At 38.6% G+C, this 23,785-nt stretch overlaps 1 protein-coding gene across 2 annotated transcripts in view; it reads left to right on the top strand.

Annotated features, from left to right (window-relative positions):
• RPS6KA3 (ribosomal protein S6 kinase A3) overlaps window positions 1–20,144 on the top strand; it is a 153,003-nt gene extending 132,859 nt beyond the window's left edge. For both annotated transcript variants that reach the window (XM_063450207.1, XM_063450208.1), the window contains 9 exons: window positions 4,327–4,451; window positions 6,317–6,439; window positions 6,700–6,789; window positions 9,882–10,040; window positions 11,394–11,555; window positions 11,722–11,798; window positions 13,995–14,112; window positions 14,715–14,855; window positions 17,955–20,144. In XM_063450207.1, the coding sequence (XP_063306277.1) occupies window positions 4,327–4,451; window positions 6,317–6,439; window positions 6,700–6,789; window positions 9,882–10,040; window positions 11,394–11,555; window positions 11,722–11,798; window positions 13,995–14,112; window positions 14,715–14,855; window positions 17,955–18,080 (1,121 nt within the window). In that variant the 3' untranslated portion in view covers window positions 18,081–20,144. The remainder of the gene's footprint in view (window positions 1–4,326; window positions 4,452–6,316; window positions 6,440–6,699; window positions 6,790–9,881; window positions 10,041–11,393; window positions 11,556–11,721; window positions 11,799–13,994; window positions 14,113–14,714; window positions 14,856–17,954) is intronic.
• The last annotated feature ends 3,641 nt before the right edge of the window (window positions 20,145–23,785 follow it).

Below are 23,785 nucleotides of genomic sequence, written 5' to 3'. Positions count from 1 at the left end.
TCCTTTAACTCTGTTATTTATTATACAATCCATAAAACTATAAAAATAAATACATTTGTGAGGATTAACCAAAAGTCTCATGATAGCAACCCACACTTCCTACTGTTATGCTGTTATCATGAGACTTTTGGTTAAGCCTCAAACTTTTTATGCGTAAAGGTTTTAATTTATTTTTATGGTTTTGTGGTGATTGCATAATAAGTAAAAGAACATTTTTAGATTGGATCTAAAAGATTACAAGGAGTAGTTATGGTGTATGTAATACACCTTTAAGAAATATAAAAGCTGGATAACAACAATATGTGTTTCTTAGTATACAACAGGTTGATAGTCCCAATGTTAAATGTTGATGATAAAAAAAAAAAAAAAAAGTCCCAGTCTTTTATTAAAGTATTATCACAGTCGTACGTGATCGCGCAAGGAGGGTTGTGACAAAGTGGAATGGAGCGGTTTATGCTTTCGGAGTTTAAGTAATAGCGATCCGATGGATGCTTACAGACGCTTGTAGAAATAACCTACAAGACTAACAGAGCGGTAATCAAGCTGACCAATAACGGAATAAATTTCAACTAGAGTGAGACATTACATTGAGACAAAACAATCAAGGTCTGTGCCACGTTAGGCTAAAAAAAAAAAAAAAAAAATCCATGCAGCTGAAATCAATGCTGCTTAATAATAACGCTCCACGAGGTAGTAAGAGCCAAGGATTAATAAAAGCTAGAAGTATTTAAAGTGGCTCAAGACGGAAAAGCTGGTGATTTTTCTTAGTTTCCTGCATATTTCTCAACTCTGTTCAAACTGGCTGCAGTCAGAAGAGGGGAGATAAAGATTTAACTGTAAAAGTGAACAATTTATTGTTAAAACTGAATGGTATAATAGTAAGACAAGAAACAGAGTAACAACATTTGTTTATGAGGAAAATACACCGGATCTAAAGGAATCCACAATATGGTGTACTTATAAGGCGGTCATGAGAGGTTATCTAATTTAAAATCGATAAAACTAATGACCTGGCGGATTTGTATATACAATTTATCAAGCTCAAATAAACAGAATCCTACAAATCAAATCAAAATAAAATAAAGTTGAGCGAACTTCAAAATAAAATGTATTTAAAAACAGAAGAGAAAAATCAATATTACTTTAAACTAAGAATAAACAATTACTACACGGGGACTAGAGCAAGTAAACATTTGACAAAAAAAATTACAAAAAACTAAATAGGAAAATAGAATAGATAAAATTATAGTTGGGAAGGACATCTTTTCAACTCCTGAGAAAATTGGCCAAAAATGTTATGACTTTTATAATAAACGTTATAATCTTGATTTATTTACAGACGAAGATAGAATAAGAAATGATTTAAGACATTTTTATATTCCCTAGAAAACAAATTCTGATTTACAATCACTAAACACTCTGATTACCATCAATTAATTGGAAAGGGAAATAGAAAAGCTAGATGTATATAAAACACCAGGCCCCGATGGATATTGTAACGGACCGTTTCAGCATATGAGGGGTTAAAATCCGTTTAGGCGATAATCCCCTTTACAGATGCACAGGCAGCTACTGCAAACACCATTCTCCCGACTGGAGACACACGAACACTGGATCCGAGAAACCTTTTAAATTCTCCCATTATGCATACAGTGTAAAATATACTTTTTACCCAATATTTATAACTTCAAAACCATACATCACATTCACATAAAAATACATATCCGCAATCAATCCATTCAGGGGAACAACATATTAAAAATGGCATGAATCAGACCAGGGGTTCAAAAGTTAGTAATAGTATCTTTTAAAACCCCTGTCAGCATGACTTTCCAGCTCAGACCGGTTACCTCCCACAATGCCTCACAATCCCTCCCCTCTGGCCTGGAGATAATTGGGGAAGGAATCCAATTATCCAGGACTAGAGGCAGACTCCATTAACCACATGGTTGCAAAACGACATAAAACACTTTAAAATACATAAAGTCACATTTACACATAACACACAGACATTTCACCTATCCCCAGATAGCTGGGATCTGCACGCACAAAACTACCGAATAGCGTGCAGATCCTACTCACACAGTACAATTGCCATGGAGCTAAAGTCTTTCCCATAGTCTTTCATTATATGAATAGGCTCCATGGTATGGCTATCTGGGGTATCACATTCCCATAAAGTCTGGTCCATAGTCCAAAGGCAAGAGGCGGGCAATCAGCCCCCTCCAAGGACACGTGGCGAGGTCGGTTTCGCCACAGATATAATAAACTTTTTTTTATAAAATTTTCAAACAAGAACTTATCTACCCCTTGACCAACCTATACAATGAAATAGCTAATAATTCAAATACACCTAAAGAGCTACTACAGGTGAACTTATTACCGATATTAAAATTAAATAAAAATCCAATAGATATGTGTAGCTATCGACCTATTTCACTTATAAATACCGATATAATAATTTACGCTTCTATAATAGAAACACAAATGAAACTGATAATTGAGAAAATCATAAACCTGGATCAAAAAGGATTAATTCCAGGTAGGTCAGCCAGCAATTGCACTAGATGAATTCTAGATATAATTGATCAAGCTAGTAGAAGTGGACAGCCCCTTCTGGCCCTGTCCTTAGATGCTGAGAAGGCTGTTAACAGGGTCAGCTGGGGCTTTCTCGATAATGTGTTAAGATCTTTCGGTTTTGAGGGATGGATTCATGGTGCTATAATGGCATTTTATTCGAATCCCTCTGCCAGAACTATAGGAGCGAACATATTTGCAGGATGGATCGACTTGCGAAATGGAACAAGGCAGGGTTGCCCCCTGTTTCCGTTACTTTATATTCTCACAGTTGAAGCATTGGCTATTGGGATTAGAGAAAATTAGATAAAAGGTTTCTGCACTAAAGATCAGGATATAAAAATATCCTTATATGCTGATGACCTCTTGCTCTCATTAACATCACCTGCTACTTCTCTTATATTTTTAACCCCTTAAGACCGGAGGGCGTACAATTACGTCCTTTTTAAAGCGGCTCTAAGCGCCGCCGGGCGTAATTGTACGCCCTCGTTTTTTTTTTGTTTTTTTTACTAACCCGGTCGCCGGCGATCGCGGTTGCGGGGACTCCCAGGGAGCCCCCCGCGGCACGTCCGCCCTCTTCAGCCCCCCCAGGCCATGTGAGAGTGAGGTCCTTGCGAGGACCTCACAATCACATGGCCGGGTTAGCTGTCTGCTGCAATGCCAGCAGGGGGACTAACTGTAATGACAGTCCCCCCTGCTGGCTGGAAATAAAATTAAAATAAATTAAAATAAGTGTAAAAAAAAAATGATATACTTAGATCATATATATATATTGTATATATGATCTAAGTGTGTGTGTGTATATATGTGTGTATGTATGTATGTATGTATGTATGTGTATATATATATATATATATATATATATATATATATATATATATATATATATATATATATATATATATATATATATATATATATATATATATATATATATATATATACACAAAAAGAAGTCCTGCGCTTAGTCCCATTACTGCTGGGCCAGCAGCAAGAACTACAATACACATCAGCCCCAATATATAGTAAAAACCAAAGAAAAGAAAATGTTACTTGCGCTTTCTCCTTAATCCCTATGTATATTTAGACAAATGGAGGTCATTTAGAGAAAAGGCAGTGTTTACATTGCTCCTAGGGACACCTCCAAGTGGCCACTCCTTAGATGGCTCAGGGCTGCACAGTAAGCATTTTGCATGGAGACGCTGAATTCTTCTCATAGAGATGCATTTGATTCAGTGCATCTCTATGAGGAGGTCCTGATTGGCCAAAACGGCATTTGGCCCCGCCCATGCCAATTTTTTCCTGTGGGAAAGCATTGCATTGGCTAAAAATCAGCCCTTTTGATGATATCATAAAGGGGGCGGAGCAAGCGCCTGCAGACCCACACGGCACTGGAAATAAGGTGAGTTTTAAACTTTTATAGGGGGGCTAAAGGGTGCAAGCCACTTAAATGGTGGGTTAAACACTATAGGGTCAGGAATACAGGTTTGTGTTCCTGACCCTATAGTGATACCTTAATAAATAGCACAAAATGTCCACGTACTGCTCAGGAAAATTGTACAAAATGTGTACTGAAAAGAGGAAGATTATGGTTGAACAAACCACAACCTCTCCTTACTTCTAGTGCAGCATTTGTTAATGGTGTTTAGATATTTCCGGGTTTTGAATGTCTGTTTTTATATTGCTATATGTCTGGGGGTTGTTCTTTTGTCATATTTATTTTTTCTCATAGCATTTCTTCATACACAGATTCACCCGGTATCCCTGCAAGTGCCAATGCACATCAGCTTTTCCGGGGATTTAGCTTTGTTGCAATTGCTTCTGAGGAAGAAAACCAGACAATACAAACCGTTGGGGTTCATGGAATTGTTCCGGTAAGTTTATATATTCTGGGGCAGGCTAGTGGCATCAGTTTGGAATAATATGTCTGACATGCACACACAAGTTTCTATTCAGTAAACTGGATTTGAAATGTCAGTGAAGTTTTACATACTCCATATAAATTTAAGATAGAGATGTATTTAACTAATGCCACTGGTAATTTTGCTGGTATTATAGGCACCCAGACCACTTCAGCTCATTGAAGTGGTCTGGGTGCATAGTCCCAGGTCCCATAACCCTGCAAAGGTAATTATTGCTGTTTTTAAGAAACTGCAATAATTACCTTTGTGGGTTAACTACACCCCTAGTGGCTGTCTACCAGAGAGCCACTGGAGGGACTTTCGGGCTGTTAGGCAACTTATTATTCGCTATGCATGAGGACATCCAGTGCCACCCAAGACCCCATAGGAAAGCATTGTAAGCATTGGGGGGAGGGGGGGAGGAGTACAAATGCGAGCATGGCCATTGCCGTGCATGTGCATTAGGTCTCCCCTGCCAGCTGACGGCGGAGCGTGAGCCAGCACCGAGGGATATTAGCGCTAGACTCAGGTTTCTGGAGCACAGGGGGCAGGGCTTGACATATAGGGTGTTATTTCAGGGAGCTATAGTTCCAGGAAACCAACTTTGTTTTCCTGGCACTATAGTTTTCCTTTAATCTGTTTTTTTCTGCATTTTAAAAAAATATATATAATTGTTACTGCTAAGACATTAAACATTGAATGTGTGTAAACTGTATAGAAAGTTTTTAGGATATATTGTATGTTTTGTATATATAGTCACCATTATAGTCACCAAAAAACTGTAGCTTAATAGAGCAATTTTGCTGCATAGATTATGCCCCTGCAGTCTCACTGTTCAATTCTCTGCCTTTTAGTAGTTTAATCACTTTTTTTATGCAGTCGTAGTCACACCTCCCTGCATGTGACTTACACAGCCTTCCTAAACACTTCCTGTAAAGAGTCATCTAATGTTTACACTTCCTTTATTGCAAATTTTATTTTAGAATTATTGGTCTCCTGCTCTGATGTTGGCTTGCTAGAGACTCCTGTATGCAATTAAAGTTCAACTTACAGAGCAGGAGATAAAAACTTTTAAAATAAGTTACAATTTACTGAAAATGAAACCATTTTGTTTTCATGCAGGCTGTGTCAATGACCACCAGGGAAGGTGTGACTAGGACTACAGAAAACAAAATGACACATATAGTCACAAGAACAACTACAACTTATTGTAGTTGTTCTGGTGAGTGTAGCGTGTTCATGCAGCCTTTTTAATGTAAAGTTACTTTACTGCCTAGGAACACCTCTAGGGACCACTCCTCAAAAAGCCACCAGAGGTGCTCTTTGGGGCAATGCGGCGCAGTGTTCAGTGTGCCATGCTTTGCATGGAGACACTGAACTTTGCCCATAGAAATGCATTGGTTCAATGCATCTCTATGAGGAGATGCTGATTGGTTAGAGTGGTTTTTGGCTCTGCCTCACCTCCTTGACTGAACTCATCAGAATTGACTCTCTCAGCCATCCAGTGATTGGCTTAGATCATAAAGTCAGCCTAGGAGGCGGGTCGGGGAAGGGCCAAATGCAAGTATGCCCATGTGGTGCTGGAAAAAGGGGAGTTTTCACGCTTACTTTTCTGACATGAGGGCTGGGGGCCTAAATAGTAATATTCCTGACACTATAGTGCCCCTTTAACTTCTAAATGTCAGTGAATTGAGCAGTGAAACATCAGAGGCATGATCTATATACAGAGGCATGATCTATACACAAAGTTGTTTGGGTGATTGTAGTGTCCCTTTAAACATTTGATTGAACATTAGCATTTTCTTGAAAGATGTGTCAGCAATATGCCTTTATTCTAGCTTCACCGGAATAGCATCCAGTTCACGGACGGTTATGATCTCAAGGAAGATATTGGTGTGGGCTCCTATTCTATCTGCAAAAGGTGTATTCACAAGGGGACCAACATGGAATATGCAGTAAAGGTATGGGCAATGCACTTGAGGTGCGATAAGAAGTACATGTTTTGGTTTTTTTGGTCGTATGTTTTTTTTTTTTTTTTGCCAACATGCCCTCATGTAGACTACTTGAATGTCAATTATATACATTCTATTTTCTCCCTGTCCTTTTAAATTAAATAAATAAATAAATGCACCAGCTGAAGCCACCACAATAAAACCTATTTTCTTTTTCTTTTTTTGATTTCTTTTTTTTACACTGAATTGTAGTACTTTTTTCATTTCAGATAATTGACAAGAATAAGCGAGATCCAACGGAGGAAATAGAAATTTTGTTGCGTTATGGACAGCATCCCAATATTATCACGTTAAAAGATGTAAGTTGCAAAACAAAAATTGAAGATAATGTTTAGATGGATAAATGAATCCGTTATTTGTGAAACTTCATCCACTTGTAATGTGTGGAGACCATGGTTGGAGTTTAAAGAATAGGTAGCGCTAGACCGAGTCTTGGTCTTAAATGACACTTTTCTGTGGATTGACAACGTAATATAATTATCGTATTTATCTTTTTATTTTACCTTTCTTTTTATTATGTGCCTTCATTTTCTGTGTTGTACATGTTTGTTTGTTTAGTTGGGTGTTTTTTTTCTCCTCTTTGTACTAATGATTTTTTTATGGATGTATTGTGTTTGCTCTAATGTACTGTATTATGTTATATACTGCTGATATCAATAAACATTTTAGAAACTAAACAATAAAACAAAGGTAAAAACCACAAACCTCAAATAAAATGGAAGTTGCACAGCAGGCTTTCATTTTAATAGTGCTTGGTATATTTAATTCTGTACATTGCAGTTTATACGTTTACGCAAATTAAAATGCCAGGATCTATTTATTTATTTTTTCCTCCCCTTCACTACACATGCATTCTGTGCCACATTCAGCATATTCCCACTTCTTACTGATGCACAAGGATTGCTAAATAATTATTTCAATGTAGAGAGCTGGTTTAGATGGGCGTTTAATGCTGAACCTAACCAACATTTTACCAATGTCTACAACAAGGAATGTTTTAGACTCTCTCTTGCCAATCTAGATTGATGATAACCTCGTTTCTCACACTTGCCTTGCTCCTTAACCCAAATTAAAAAGTAAGTTGCAGCACCGCTATGATTTAATTCTTATATGTAATTAAATGCCACGGTCTTTGTAAATTAAATCTCGCAAAACTGTATTCACTTCATCAAAAGTTAATACATGAGGGGATTAGAAAACTTAAAAGTAACATCATGCTTGGAGTGTAGGGGAGAGTTTATTGAATACGTACATATGTTAATCTGTACATTTGATGGTGATTTCCCCAGCATACTGTATACATAGGCGTGCATAGGCGTATACATAGGCGTGCGCACGGGGTGTGCCTGGGCACACCCTAATCCCCGCGGCACGCCTGTGAGTCCTGCAGGTACTCTGCCGCCCCCAAATGCTTTCCTCCTCCTCCCCCCGTCATGGAGGGGAGCAAGAGGTGATGGACACCCGGACACCCCCCCCCCCCCTCCGGTCGGGCGGCTCTCTCCATACAACAAGCGGCGAGGGAGCTGTGTGCTCTCTGCTCCCTCTCGCCGCGCGCCGTTTGCTGATAATGGGAGCCGGAATATGACGTCATATTCCGGCTCCCAGCTACAGCAGACAGCCCGCGCGGTGAGAGGGAGCAGAGAGCACACAGCTCCCTCGCCGCTTGTTGTATGGAGAGAGCCGCCCGACCCACTGGACCCCAGGGACAAGTCCACGCCAGCTCTCCAGGTAGGGAGGCTGGGTGGACAATTTTTGTAAAAAAAAATAATAATTTGTCAATGTGTGTGAGTGTGTGTGTCTGTGAATGTATGTATGTGTGAGTGTCTGTAAGTGTGTGTGTGTGTGTGTGTATGTGTTTGTAAGTGTGTGTATGTGTTTGTGTGTGTGTCTGTGAGTGTATGTGTCTGTAAGTGTGTGTGTATGTGTGTCTGTGAGTGTATGTGTCTGTAAGTGAGTGTGTGTCTGTGAATGTATGTGTGTGTGTGTCTGTGTCTGTAAGTGCGTGTGTCTGTGAATGTATGTGTGTGTCTGTGAGTGTATGTGTCTGTAAGTGAGTGTGTGTCTGTGAATGTATGTGTGTGCCTGTGTGTGTGTGTGCCTGTAAGTGTGTGTGTGTCTGTGAATGTATGTTGTGTGTCTGTGAATGTATGTGTGTGTGTCTGAGTGTGTGTGTGAGTGTGTGTACGCGTGTATATATATATATATATATATATATATATATATACATACATATATACACACACACACACACACACACACGTGTATATTTTTTTGGGGGGGTGGGAATCTTGGGAGAGATCCCACACTTTATTCCCCAGGACTTGACCCCTGCCGGCAGGGGAGATCTCCGGATCTCCCCTGTCGGCTCATGCAGAGCTGGCGCTATCTAAGTGCCGGCTCTGCTCTTAGCCTCCATGGGCCGGCAGGGAGATCAAGGATCTACCTCACCAGCAGCATGGAGGGAGGCAGGAGAGGACCCGGGGAGCTCTAGACAGAAGCTCCGCCAGGTTCCTCTCGCGAGATCTGAGCGTTGCCGCGGCAATGCTCAGATCTCGCGAGAGTGAACTCTAGGCCCGCAGGCTAGAGTTCACTCTCCCTTGGACAGCAAGGATCCCCCCTCCCTACATAAGGTAAGAAGGGAGGGGGTTATTTACTAATCTGCCCCCACCTTCACAATCCCTCCAAGCATACAGCACACACACACACACAGCACCTACACACATACAGCACCCTAACACAAACAGCGCGCACACACGGCACCCTCACATACACAGCACACAAACAGCACCCTCACACACACAGCACACTAACAGCACCCTCACAAACACACACAGCTCCCTCACACAAACAGCACACTCACAAATACACGACACAAACAGCACCCTCACACACACATATCACACAAACAGCACCCTCACACACAGCACACTACCAGCACCCTCACACACAGCACACAAACAGCACCCTCACACACATAGCACACTACGAACACCCACACACACACAGCGCACCAGCAGCACACACAAACAGCAGTATATGTATGTGTGTGTATGTGTATATGTATATATATATATATATATATATACATATATACATATATACATATATACATATATACATATATACATATATACATGCATACATGCGGCGTGTGTTTGTGCTTTAGGGTGCACACCCTAATGCAATAGGCTGCGCACGCCTATGACTGTATACATTATAACTATTCCTACCACTTAATTTGTGGATGGCAGATTTGTTATAACCGATTTAAAACTATAGAGCCATTGACTCAGCCCATTTGGAAGGTGAGGGAATAATAATATTTCATAAATCTGAAAAACTATCTGTTACAACATTGCTATTAAAATTTTATTTTGTTTTTGCATTACAGGTATATGATGATGGAAAATATGTATATTTAGTGACAGAATTAATGAAAGGAGGGGAACTTTTAGACAAAATACTCAGACAGAAGTTCTTTTCAGAGCGAGAGGCAAGCGCTGTACTGCACACGATAACGAGAACCGTTGAATACCTCCATTCACAATGGGTGAGAAACACCAACAACTTGATTTGATATCAGGCTGTGCTATTGCTATATTTATTATGCAGAGAGATGAGGGACTCGCTCTGGGAGGGAGGGTAAAGCAAACTACACAAAGAGGGGTAACTCTTACAGGGAGTAACCACAGGTGAGGTAAGGACAACTATTGGAGTGGAACATTTGGACAACCATCAAACGGTAAGAAAGCTGTCCGTGAGCGTTTACAACTAGAGAGGTGGTGAAGCTATGTGAGAGAATAAATGAAAACAGACAGGTTTGAAAGAAACGTAGCATTAGGAATACATTTCTCCATTTCTAACGCTACAGCTCTGATTAAGCTCTATTAATTATGTGTCATCCCGTACCCCCTCCTCCTCATAGAGCATTAAGAAACATAGGCGCATGTGTGGTGTTCTCCTCAATGGGACTGTGATTCCTTCATAGAGAATCATTGTTTTCATTTATTCTCTATGGCTGACGTGGTGGCACTGCTCACGTAATGCCACGGTATGTATATTATTGTATAAGTCTGGAAGTAGGGTTCCCAGCACTAATACCCAGAGGGCATGGAGTTGTGGCTTAAAAACCATGCTTCCAATCATTCTAATTAGTTTAATATGGAGTTTTAGGGGGTAAGATGGGGGAGGAAGGGGTCAAGCTGCATGCACTATAATAATTTAAATAAGATGAAGTAATATAATAGCACATAAATACATTACATGAAAGACCAAAGACTGACTTCTAGTGATGGTAAATTATTCTAGAACATGTTAAGTCAGACTTTCATTATAACAAATGTAATTTTAAGTGAGCATTCTAAATGCCAAGCAATTAATTCTTTTGTACTCATTACAAGTGCTAAATGCTTTATGGTAGGAGATCATTGGATTGCACCACTTAGACTTTTTTTTGCTACTTTTCAGATCACAAACTTTGATAAATCTCCACCTTTGTATCTGTATATGTTCAAGTTAATCATTTTGTGTTTAAAAGGGTCACTTCTCTGAAAATTACTCCATTGTATACGACCTTGAAAATCACTTGTAACTTGTTAACGTTTTCCCTGCATGTTATGCTAAATTTTCTTTTAAATGCATTTAAAAAAAAAAAAAAAAAATCAATTGACAGCACAATTCAGTTTAGTTTAGGCACAGCCAGAACACACCTTCCATTGGAGGAAGAAAAACTGAAATGTTATTTTGTATTCTTTACCTTTAAAAAACTATATTCAATGTAAAAAAAAAAAAAAGTGTTAGTGTTTAACAGTGATTGTCAGGGAGCCAAGAAAGAGGTGATCCATTCCAGGACAGAATTAAATAGAGCAGTGTGGATTTTTATATTCATGTTTTTTCGTCTTAGGTTGTCCACCGGGATTTGAAGCCCAGCAATATACTGTATGTGGATGAATCTGGGAATCCAGAGTCTATTCGTATTTGTGATTTTGGCTTTGCTAAGCAGCTCAGGGCAGAAAATGGTTTGCTGATGACTCCGTGCTATACTGCTAACTTTGTTGCTCCAGAGGTAATGTGTCATTTAATTGTGTAGAACAATAAATTCCATGCATTTTATATCATTTTCTGATGTGGTTAGAACCTTATAATTTGACTTCAACTTGAGTTTTAAAAAGATCTTGTACGTGACTTTTAAAAAGCTGTCTTTTTCTAATTTGTTTTTATCCTTGCCTCAGGTATTAAAACGCCAAGGTTATGATGCTGCATGCGATATCTGGAGTTTGGGTGTGCTTCTTTATACTATGCTTACTGGGTAGGTCCATGTAAATCTTTATATTAACAAAACTCTTTAAGTTCCAAAACTTTGATATCTTACTGAAGTGGTTTAATGCAAAGATCTTGTTTTTTTCTGGACATTGTAGAATGTTGCCGTTTTTTAGAATTCACATAATTCACATTTGTCCAAATCTATGACTCAGTCTGTAGAGGTGCTCATTGAAGTCTTGACATTCAGTGTTGATTCATTTAAGCATTGTATTGGCTCAGCATGGCGATTGGTACACATGCAACATAGAACCCAAATGCTTCTCTGTGACTTGCATTGGACTGGATCATGTATTATTTGTTTATTAAAAATATGGCAGCCCTGAGTCTAAAGGGGAAAACTAAGGAGAAATTAACTAATCTGTCTTTAAAAATAACATTTATTTTAAAGCTGGTGTTAATCTAAAGGTATAAACGTTTATGAGCGAGGGAGCATTTTAAAAATTCATGATGTGCTATATTTGAGGGGCATATCACTGCTTGTGGAGGATTCCTGTGAGATGACTTGCATACCTACAGTTGGCCAAAAGTAACACTGTAGTGTGAATTAGTTATATTCCTTTTGATTGAAAGCAACCAATCAGAGTATTATGAGTCAAATTACACAGCATGGAGAAATTCCAAAGAACTTTTCCACGCTGTGTAAAATGACACAGAGCACTCTGGTTGGATTTCAAGCCAACCAATCAGTGATATGACAGGTAAATGAAGAGACTTACCTGTCAGTCTCTTTATTTACCTGTCAGAGCACTCTGGTTTGGAATCAGAAAAAGAAAAAAGACTTCAAATGGTAAGTTATTTTTATTTACAGGGATTTCGTTTTCTCGTTCTCTATGTCCCTTTCCTCCCCCCACCCCCCCACCCCACTAGTTATTAGATGCCCCACCATGGGGCCATTTAGTCTCCCTTATGCTATTATGGGGGGTCATATTGGCCCCCATAGAGTGAGAGAGGACATTGGGGCCTTAGGAAGTGGCGGGGAGCACTGCTCCCTGACGCTTCTATTTTTACATATTACAAGGAGGGAACTGTATGCCAGTAGCTCCCTCCTTGTAATAAATCGAACGAGCGAAGAGGTCTTTGTTCATTAGTTTGAAATTTCTATTCATTTATTCGTCTTTCTGACGAATGAATGAATAGATGAAATTCTGATTCGAATGCCCACGTATTTAACTGGGCATGCTTGGGAATTTCACAGCACTATCTAGTGTGGGCAGATGACGTGTCCCTCAGGGACTTCATCTACCCACGCAAAGATGGCGGCGCCCAGGACCTAGGTCCAGGCACAAAATAAAGATGAAAAAATAGGTAATATGAGCGTTTGGGGGTGGCTAGGGGGACAATTAGATGTAGTAGAGTCGGGAATGGGGTTAAAAAAAAAATTATACTCGATTCGGCCATGACAGTGCCGCTTTAAAACAAAAATCTATATTAAATGTAGATACAATAAATCATAATTATAAAGTGTAAATTTATAGCTTATTTGGTACATTGATCATTCCAGGATTGACCACAAAAATTGTGTTCTTGCATTTATAAACTAAAAAGTACTTATAACATAGATTTGTCAAAAGTATAAATAATTATCCACAATGCTGGGTGTGTAGAGAACATAAGTAAATAAATCCCAATAAAGGGATTTCAAGCAATTCTATTTGTAATGCATCCAGTAAATGGCAGGATGTTTTTTATAAGGTAAGTAACTAAATATAATTTATGGCCCTTGTTTACCCCTAAATCCCTTTTTTCCCCCCTACCAACGGCAGATGACCCCACTTTGCCAAGTGCCTAAGTAGCCCTAGTAACAATCTAAGGTCCTGGTACTGTTTAGTGTTAAGAGACCCAGCTTTTCAGTATTTCATCACAAAAGTGATAGTTATTTTGTTGAATGCAACTGTGTTAGTGTAAATGGCAACTACACGTGTGAAGTGATCCTGAACCTGTGCAGGGCATATGGAGGGATGGAGTATAATAGCGGAACTAATCGTAACACAGAACATTGTCCCTTCTTTGAAAATGAGATAATCTATATTCATATATTGTATTTTGGGTGCTTAATTCAATGCTGACTCCTTTGACACATATATATATATATATATTTCAGCTGCTGCTTGATGGTGATCAGATGTACCAATGTGTCATTTAAAATGAAATTAATAATCAAGCATTTCATTTTCTTACATAGGTACACTCCGTTTGCAAATGGGCCAGATGATACACCAGAAGAAATATTGGCAAGGATAGGAAGTGGAAAGTTTTCTTTGAGTGGGGGTTACTGGAATTCTGTGTCAGATATTGCCAAGGTCTGTCTGCTTTTGTTTTTACAAGTCTGTGTTTTCTGTGTATGTATACATCTTAGAACTGATTGATAACCTGTTTTATGTTAAAATGTTATTGTAAAGGAATTCACAATAATCAATGATACAACCGTTTTTGTTTTTAAGGAAACGTTGCGTGTACAACAGTACAAATTAATGGCAATCTGCTCAGCCCAAATATATTTATTGCTTACACTCTGTATACAAGGAGTAAAATCACAATTTAATTGATCCTTGTCTGCTGGATAATAGTAGACTCTAGACTGGTCTGTATGATTATTCACCACGCTGGTCTGATATATTTGACTTTAAGATGAATCTCTGTAAAGGAAAGATCAACATAATGCTACCTGGTAGTTCTGAGATTGTCTTTGTTTTAAGCTATTCGGTGCCATGAAAGTAGAAAATTGTAGGCATTTTAGACTAACAAAATGCTTGTAGCTACCCCATATGTTTATAACCTATGTATATTCTCACATCCAATAACTATACATTTTCTGAAGCAGCATTTTTGTGGACATTAATGTGGACTTGTTTTATATATGTGTTAAATTTATTTGTAAGAAACCTTTAATTATCCAATGCAGGACTTGGTATCAAAGATGCTCCATGTTGATCCCCACCAGAGATTAACTGCTGCGCAGGTTTTGAAGCACCCCTGGATAGTGCACTGCGACCAGTTGCCTCAGTTCCAACTGAACAGGCAGGATACTCCGCATCTAGTCAAGGTAATGTGTTTGTTATTCTAAGCCTTAATTTTTATTTCTTATCAGATGGGATTTTTTATTATTAGATGGTCAACTTGGTTAGAAAAAAAAAATAAATCTGGCATTCTAGACAACCAGATGCACATTTCTTTTATACAAAAATGTCCAAGGCACACCTATTCTTGTACTTTAACCAGGAGACTTATGGTTTATAATTGTACGTGCTTTATTATTTTTTTATTCTTTCTTTTATTGAGAGAGATTTAATTACGTTACAGAAAGGAAAAGCTAAATGTAAATAAAGCGTACGTTAATATGACATTGGTCAAGGTGATATATGAGGTTCAGAGTATTGAGACACCATTGCAGACACTCTTGAAAACATTCTCACAGATACTCACAAACCTTCAAATTTAAACTCTCAAATACACACACAAAATCAGAAATATACACACACACATTCTCAGACTGTCAAACACCCATACACACAAAAGTATAGCCACAAATTGCAGGTAAAATACCCATACATACACCATAGTAAAAGCTTTTACAGCTATGGTATAATCAAGGAATAAATAGATACAACTGGATGGGAGCGAATGTCCTCTATCAGACAAGTCAACATGTTAAATGCTGTCTAGTGCATCTGTTCCTCTGCTTCTCCCTACAGCAGGTGAGCACAAACTGAGTCTCCCATGACACTGTATACAGTAATTGGCTGGCTTCTAACACTGGTTGGGAGATCCTTTAACTGTTCTAATCAAGATTCAATTAATCTAGTATGGTGTTTAAAGGAACACTCCAAGCACCATAACCACTACAGCCTTTTCTCCTGTTTTACGCTATAGAGCAATCCAGTTTCTCCTGATGAAGAACAGGGACGTCATAATCCATGCTAAAACAGTTTGACAGCTTAATGTGGCGAGGTGCCTGCACACTTCAGTAGCTTGTCGTGGTTATAATGCTTGGATTTTTCCTTTATAGTGCAGTCACTTGGTTTATTGGCATTTGCTAGTCGTGCCACAGTGATAGGAGTCTAGAGATGCTAGTGCACTTTGTAATTTGGTATGTAATCATAAAGCTGTGAATAGATAAAAAACAGATAAAAGAGGCGCTAATATTTTCTAAAACCAGGTGCAGCTAAAAAATACCCAATTGTATTGTCACCTTTACACTTAAAGAATACAGTAAATAAAAAAAAAGGTACTTAGTGCTCACGGAAAGAGAAAAGTATATTGATTACCTTTTACATACAATATTTCAGGTAATCACATAAACAGGTCTTTCTTGACACCATTTTCAGAGCCTTTTATAAGTTGGCTCTAAACTTATAGCGCTTATCATCTCTTCCTGTTCCCCCTAGGGTATATAAGATTTTTTAATTCATTTGTTAAGATAGATGCACTTGAAAAAGACCTGTTATGGTTGAAACGCGTTGTACTAATTTTGCTTTCATTTGTGTGTGTATGTATATATATATATATATATATATATATATATACACACTTTTTATTTTAATACAATTTGTTTGAATAAATTATCTCTCAATCCACGTTGGAGTTTGCTGTGAGTTTACCAGTTCCTGCGGACCCACCAGAAAGGAAGAGATGATAAGCGCTATAAGTTTAGAGCCAACTTATAAAAGGCTCAGAAAATTGTCAAGAAAGACCTGTTTATGTGATTACCTGAAATATTGTATGTAAAAGGTAATCTATATACTTTTCTCTTTCAGTGAGCGCTAAGTACCTTTTTTTATTTACCATAAAACTGTGAATACACACACCTTTGCAATTGGCATGGTAAGGGTTCATAAAATGTTTTAAAATAAAGTGTAAACGTCTCATGTTTAATAGATGATCAGGTCAGTTTAGTCCAGTATGATTCAGAATACTTAAATTGATGTTGGAAACTATAAAAGTAAGCAGTATTAATGTAAACCACATTTTAACAGTTTGTATTATGTGGTAGCAGCTAAATTATTCCACACAATTGCACCTTTATTTCCTGCATACTAAAGGGGGGGTGTACCCCTATCCTGCCTGTCATTCCATATAGCGTGGCCATGCCAGACCGGGTAGAAGATTTAATTATTCTCTACCCAGGTCAAGCAGGGAGGAGGCGGTCTCACTGATACAGGCAGCGGTGGCAGTTATATGCCACCAGCACTTCATGCCTTTTAACTGTATACCGAGTAGAAGCAGGGAGAAGTCACAACGCCCTCCCCCGAAGTTAGAGGGAAATTTGGTGACTGTGTCTGTAACTGTGTACCTGTGCATGTGTCTGTGAGACATTGTGCATGTGTCTATATGTAAAGGTGTATGTGCATGTGTGTTTGACTGTATGTGACTGTAAATTAGTGTATGTGTTTAATTGTGTGCGTCTGTGTGTGTATAGCGGTGTGATTATATGACTGTTATTTTAGTGTATACGTGACTGTAAGTGCATTTATGTTTTTATTGTATGTATGTAAGGACACAAAAAATGATAAAATAAACATAGGCAAGAGGTTAGGGGGAGTTGAGAGATACACAAGAAGTAACGTTTACGAGAGATTGAAAGAGAGGATTAGAAGAAACATGGATATACATAGAAAGTACACACACACCCACACACCCACACACCACACACACACACACACCCCCCCCTCGGAGTAGGGGTGAAGGTGCTAACCTGAAGATCCGCCCTGAATACCTGGTGACCCAAATACACCTCTGATCATTGCCTCAATTGAAACCTATTTTATAATTTGTGGTGCTTAAAGATGCATGGACGCAAAATGCGAAGATTCATCACGAATGAAGGCAAACAATGAGAGGTGAAGGCACAGTAAAATTTACAGGGAAAGAGACAAAACATTAAGACGCAATAGTTGAATACAATGCATTCACGTACAGGGCCAAACTGAACTAAAGGTCAAAATTGCAATTTGTAATTGTGATCCATTGTTTTCAGTTTTTGTTTATATGAAATGTTCATGTAATCTTCCAGAGGAATCAAATATCAACTTGTACAATACTGTCAAGATGAACATTTTTTGATTTGTTTTAATGTGTGTGGTAATATCAGTAAGTGCTTAGTTTTTTTACAGCTTTACTAATTGTATTCTTTATTTGCTTTCAGGGAGCCATGGCAGCCACATACTCTGCTTTGAACCTCAATCCTTTGTCTCCTGTTCTGGAACCTGTAGGTCGTTCAACTCTTGCTCAGCGAAGAGGTATAAAGAAGATTACTTCAACAGCCCTGTGAAAGTGACCTCGCCTGTCGACAGAACTACAGCTGAAGATCGACAGCACAAAACCAAGCCAACAGAGAAAGCACATATCAAAAAAAGACACTCCGGCAAGCACATGCTGTGTGTTCCTGCCAGACATCATCAATGCTGCTGCTTTTGTCTGTTCTCTCTTTAAATTGTTGATGGCAACCCATCTACCTTACTGACTCTTGACAAGTCTGTAAAGCAAAGTATATACTCGCCCTCCAAGCGGGAAAGCAAAACGACCCTCGCATGAAGAAAACACTGAAATTAAATTTCCAACATTTAATAACATTATTTTTATAGAAATGAATTAGCCTTCCAATGTAATGGGTTGTAGAATCACTCTTTATTTTGAGCACTTACAGATTATCACTGCTACTTGTTCCTTTAAATTATATACTGTGCCATTCTGTATCTCTTGCATTTGTATTTTGGCATTGCCGTTCCCCTTTGTTCTTTTCATTTAAAGTCATTGCCTATGTACCTTTTGTACTTTAAACCCTGTACATCTTTTTACCTTGTGTTTGTTTGTTTTTTCATCTGCCTTGTCTTGGTCTCAGTCCTAGTCAGATGTATATTAGGATCGTGGTCTAGCCAAGCGGGTTGATTATGCAGCTCTGTTATGAAAATAGTTGCGAATGTAATGTGGGTGAGGATCAGACAAAGAACATCCTCCTTTAGATACCAACAAACCCGACTAAATAGCAATGTCACATTAAAGCTAGTCCAGCAAATAAACCATTAAATCTGCAGTACCAGATTACATTATGCTTACGTCTGATCTTTCACAATCCATTGGGCTTGTGCTCCCTTGCCAAGTTTAGTGTAAATGTTGTCACATACATGGCGCTTTTGTAGTGTGGGTCACTAACCACTTTAAACCATCTTCTCAAGCAGGGGGAATTAAGTAATCCGCCTCAAACACCCACCAACTTGCACTAGTGGATTAATCTGAGTTACTTGCAGACACTCGTGTTTAAGCCGATCCTGCTGAAATGACTTAAGAAGCAGTGTGTAATCCTGACAATGGGCAAGCTTTCTCAGTATATATACAGTGTGTCAATAAGTACTGTTATTTGGAACAAATAAACATTGATCTGTTCTAAAGTAAATGGAATAAGCAGTTTGATTAAGCTCTGGACAGGGAATCAAAGTAAGAAGAGATGTAACCGGTGAGTCACTGGTGGAGATGCCCAACTGACCCCTACAATCCTTCTGTTACCACTGAGGAGCAGTGTTGCTTATATCTACATCTGAATTCAGACTGTCAATGGTTAGAATTTCTCCTGGGCTCATTTGCTGCAAGATAAAGTAATTGTCTTGTTTTCAGTAAGTTTCTGTTTATTTTATTGTAGAGATTTTTTTTCTTTTATATTCATTTTTCTTTTTTACTGTATTTTTTGAAATAGATACATAATGATTCCAGATTTTTAATGTTATACAGCTTACAAATTTGTTTATATTTTTTTCTCTTCTTATTCAGTAATTACTGAAAGCTAAAGTTCAAGAGGATATTACTGATGACAAAAAGTAATCTGTAAAAGCGATGTACATGAGCTTTATCACCGAAACCCTCATCCTTACTAAAGGGACAATGTACACAAAGGGATGTAATTATTTAGCAGGTATCTTTTTTGCAAGGTCCTGTTCAGTTTTTTCTTTTCTTTTTTTGTTTTTGTTTTTTTTAAGGCAAATCATAGAGAATATTTTTCTACCGTTCTGTACAATCATTCTTTATAATAGATTATTTAGCATGGCATGTCAGTAAGTTTATGATACTTGAATAATAATTCTGAACTAATCCTTTTTGTGCCCAGCATTTGGAAGATGCTAAAAAATGCTTCCATACAGTACAATAGACAATTATGTCCTAGTACATTAAAGAAAATAAAAGTACTTTATCTCATACCTAGAAATAAATCTAACCTAACGCTAACATGTATTGAACATGATCAATCCTAAACCGTAATCACTGCTTGTACATTTCTCTTAATCAGTTTTGTAATGCTAAGGGAAAAAATGGACATTTATATAATAAAGTTTCAATTACATACTCAAAATAAAGTGTTTTGTTTTCCTTTTACAAATGTTTTGTGCACATATAGGCACATAGATACTACAGGTTTCAGTCCACTTCAGATTAGAGCCAGGCTCCCCTATTAGCTGTTATATAAACCCAATGGTTTTGGTTACAGTAAATGTACCTCAATTGGGCACTAAGACAATGTACTCTCTGCAGTTTGATCATTCCTTGGTGACGTTGCTCCCCCATCACTTCAAAGATACCCCAGAGGATGCGGCATATACAAATTTCAAGCACAATTACCACTTCAAAACACTGAAGTGGTCCTGGTGCTTGGAGTAACTGCTTAAAGACGTTTACAGTGAAAAATGCAATGTGAGCAAAACGTCACTACTTGTTTCAGCAGAACTTGTTGCTTCAAAGACCACATTGTGGAAGCACAAGAACTAGGAGTCTGCTTTTTGGAAAATGACACAGAACAAAGCTGACAGCTCAAAGTAATCAGGTGCTCTATTAATCTATTGCATTAGATTACTTTAGAGGGGTGCAGTTATGTCCTATCTGGCAGTGGTGCTGAGCAGGGGCTGCCAGGCTGTCTTCCCCGCAGCAGTAGAACCTTGCACCTGGTGACACACTGGCCAAGTTGACGGGCACCATCCCAGTTTTGGCCCCTTGATCCGTTGCCTGTTGGGTCAGTCTGCTTCTGCTGCTGTTGTTGGCTGTGTCTGCCTGGTTATCATGGCACCCAGTGTGGTCATATATTTGGCACACCCCAAGGCCATCCCTATGGACAACACATATGGTTTGAAAACTACATTAACATTCTAAGCACCAAAACCACTACTACTTTCTGAGGAGGTTATGCCCCCCACAGTTAAATTGTTTTGTTTTTTGGTTTGGCCTCTTTCATTGAGAACCAGAAGCTCTCTGCTAGAGCTAAACCTGGCAGTGCAGGCTTGGCTCGTGGCCTTAAAGCAATAAGATAGCCCTGCAGATATTCGCTGAGGAGGGCTAACAGAAGCTCCCAGTTCTCAGGACCAGAAGGGAAAGGGGCAGGATGCGGTGACCAGAGGTCCCCAGGTAAGAAGTCAAACCACTGGCAAACTACCAGGGCACCCCTAAAACCATAACCACTTCAGCACACTGTTGTAGTTATGGTTCTCATAGTGTTCCTTTTTTTTAGAGTAATTTTTATGGTTGGTAGTTACTAGCTGAAACTGGACTTATTGAAATCGCTGGCTGGAAATGTAAAAAACATGCACAGATATTTAAGGCAGTAAATAGATAAAACCTTATTTGCAATGGAGCAGCCCCAGGAGATACACATTTTTAACAAAGCCTTCTCATTACAAACAAACTGGGACAATGATACAATTAGTACAGAATACTAAAATCCTGCTAATCTGATATCCTTATTGATATCTGATATTACTAATTGGTTCAAGGTTAGGCTGCAAACTTTAAAAAAAAAAAAAAGAGTGCATGTAATCATCCATTGTTGCCCACATGTTGTGTCTGAGAGTGTCTCTATCCCCAGGGGAATTTATTTGAATTACGAGGTTGAAGTCATTTAGGATTGGTTGGCTATAGTTTATTGGAGTGTGGACATTGGAGAAAGAAAACTGGCAACTCTGTAAGGCATTGTTTATCCTCTGTCACTGGCTGTTTTAAAACTAGCTCATCAGGCTTGGAGTTCATTTAGCATCAAGGTTGAACTAATGGATCTCTATCTTGAAGAGCTCTTAAAAGTTTGCAATGACATTGGCATGGGACAAGGAGACTTAACTGGAGCTATTTTCCTTGCCCAGGCATTTGACACAGCAGACTATGGCATTATTTAGCAAAAACTTTAGGCATTGGTGATCGTCCACTAACCTGGTTTCGATCATATGTTTCAGACCGATTGCAATATGTGGCCATTTCTGATAGCGCTTCCCTCCTTCCAGTCACGTGTCGTGTTCCCCAAGGCTCCATATTCTGCCACTGCTATTCACATTATTTATGAATGATCTGCCTAGCATCTGCAAATTCTCAACTGTACACATGTACGCAGACTACACTGTAATCTACGCTAGTAAACCCCATCTACCGCAGCTTGAGGCTGTGCTCCAAAACAAATTCACTGAGGTAGAAAAGTGGATAGCGGATAACAAACTCTTCCTAAACACTGGCAAAACCGTTACAATAATCTTTTGAATTTGTTCTGATACGCAGTTGTTGATTTTGTAGTTTACGTAATTTGGGTACAGTTATAAATAGCACACTGACAGCAGTCTGCTCTTTTAAATATCTAGGTATGTTGATAGACCCCAATCTATCTTTTGGCCTAAACATGGACAAAAAACTTTACCCAAAACTAGGTGCCCTGCACAGAAGCAAATCCTGCCTAAGCCCTTCAATAGGCAAACAGTGCAACAAATGTTAATGCTGGTCATTGATTATGGAGATGTAGTGTGTGCTACCGCACCGCAAACCCACCTTAATAAACGTAATACGTTATATAATTCGTTCTGCCGCTTTGTACTAGTATATAATTACTTTACCCACCACTGTGACATGTTAAAAGAGCTAAACTGGCTGTCGCTGGAATCACAACGCACTCTTCATCTTTCCAGCCCTGTGCATAAGAGCTGTTATGTGTATATTTAAACCCTGAGGAGTTACAAATCCTAAGTTTAGGACTTTCATTTGTCCCCACAGCAACTCCAAACAAATTCCATTGGAACGTAGAATTATTCCAGTTTGGGAGAACAATGCGACTAAAAGAGTTCAATAAATCGTCATCAGGGATCCAGGAGCTCAAAGAATCTTACAAACAATTTAGACCCAAATCCAGCTTTGACCCTCAAACGAATAAAGCTAATATCAAAACAAGTCCTGCCGATAAGGGTGGAGGCATTGTCATAATGGATTATTACAAATATGCAGAAGAAATTAAACTACAACTCCATGATTCCAGTACAACAAAGGAAATCTAAAAAAAACTAAAATTAGAAACAGTGCTATCTATGGGACTGAGGGCTAATTATATTGATCAAACCATATATATTTATTTAATTCAACAACATCCACTTAGCCCTATAATATACACTATCCCAAAAATACACAAGAGTCTTACCAACCCATCCGGACGCTCGATCGTGTCAGCTGTTGGTGGGATCCTTGAACCAGTAGCCAAATGGCTAGATGCTCTATTAAACCCCTTAAGGACACATGACATGTGTGACATGTCATGATTCCCTTTTATTCCAGAAGTTTGGTAAATTATTTAACACAATTATTTCCGTTTTGAGCAAGGTATATGCAGGTGGCAGGCACGTCAATGGGTGCAGCTATGGCACCCATGTACGCCAATGCATTCATGTATGCTTTTGAAACTGACAGCGTTCTGACATTATTTTAACAACACATCATTAGTTCTTTTCGCTATATCAATGATGTGTTTATCTTGTGGAAGCATATGGCATGGTTGAATACCTCAACCACCTTCCATCATCGGTGAAGATGGCCGCCCATAACAGCACAGAAAAAGTGCAATTTTTGGATCTGGAGATAGCCGTCTCATATCACAAAATTGTCCATAGCCTTTTCTCGAAACCAACAGATCGAACACTATATTACACCACAATTGCGCTCATCCGAAAGCATTAATAGAATCAATACCTTGTGCTT

This window comes from Pelobates fuscus, chromosome 1 (genome assembly GCF_036172605.1).
Source record: "Pelobates fuscus isolate aPelFus1 chromosome 1, aPelFus1.pri, whole genome shotgun sequence".
In the NCBI taxonomy this organism is placed as follows: Eukaryota; Metazoa; Chordata; class Amphibia; order Anura; family Pelobatidae; genus Pelobates; species Pelobates fuscus.
Note: the sequence above shows the minus strand (reverse complement) of the source record. Positions and strands in the feature narration are given on the sequence as shown.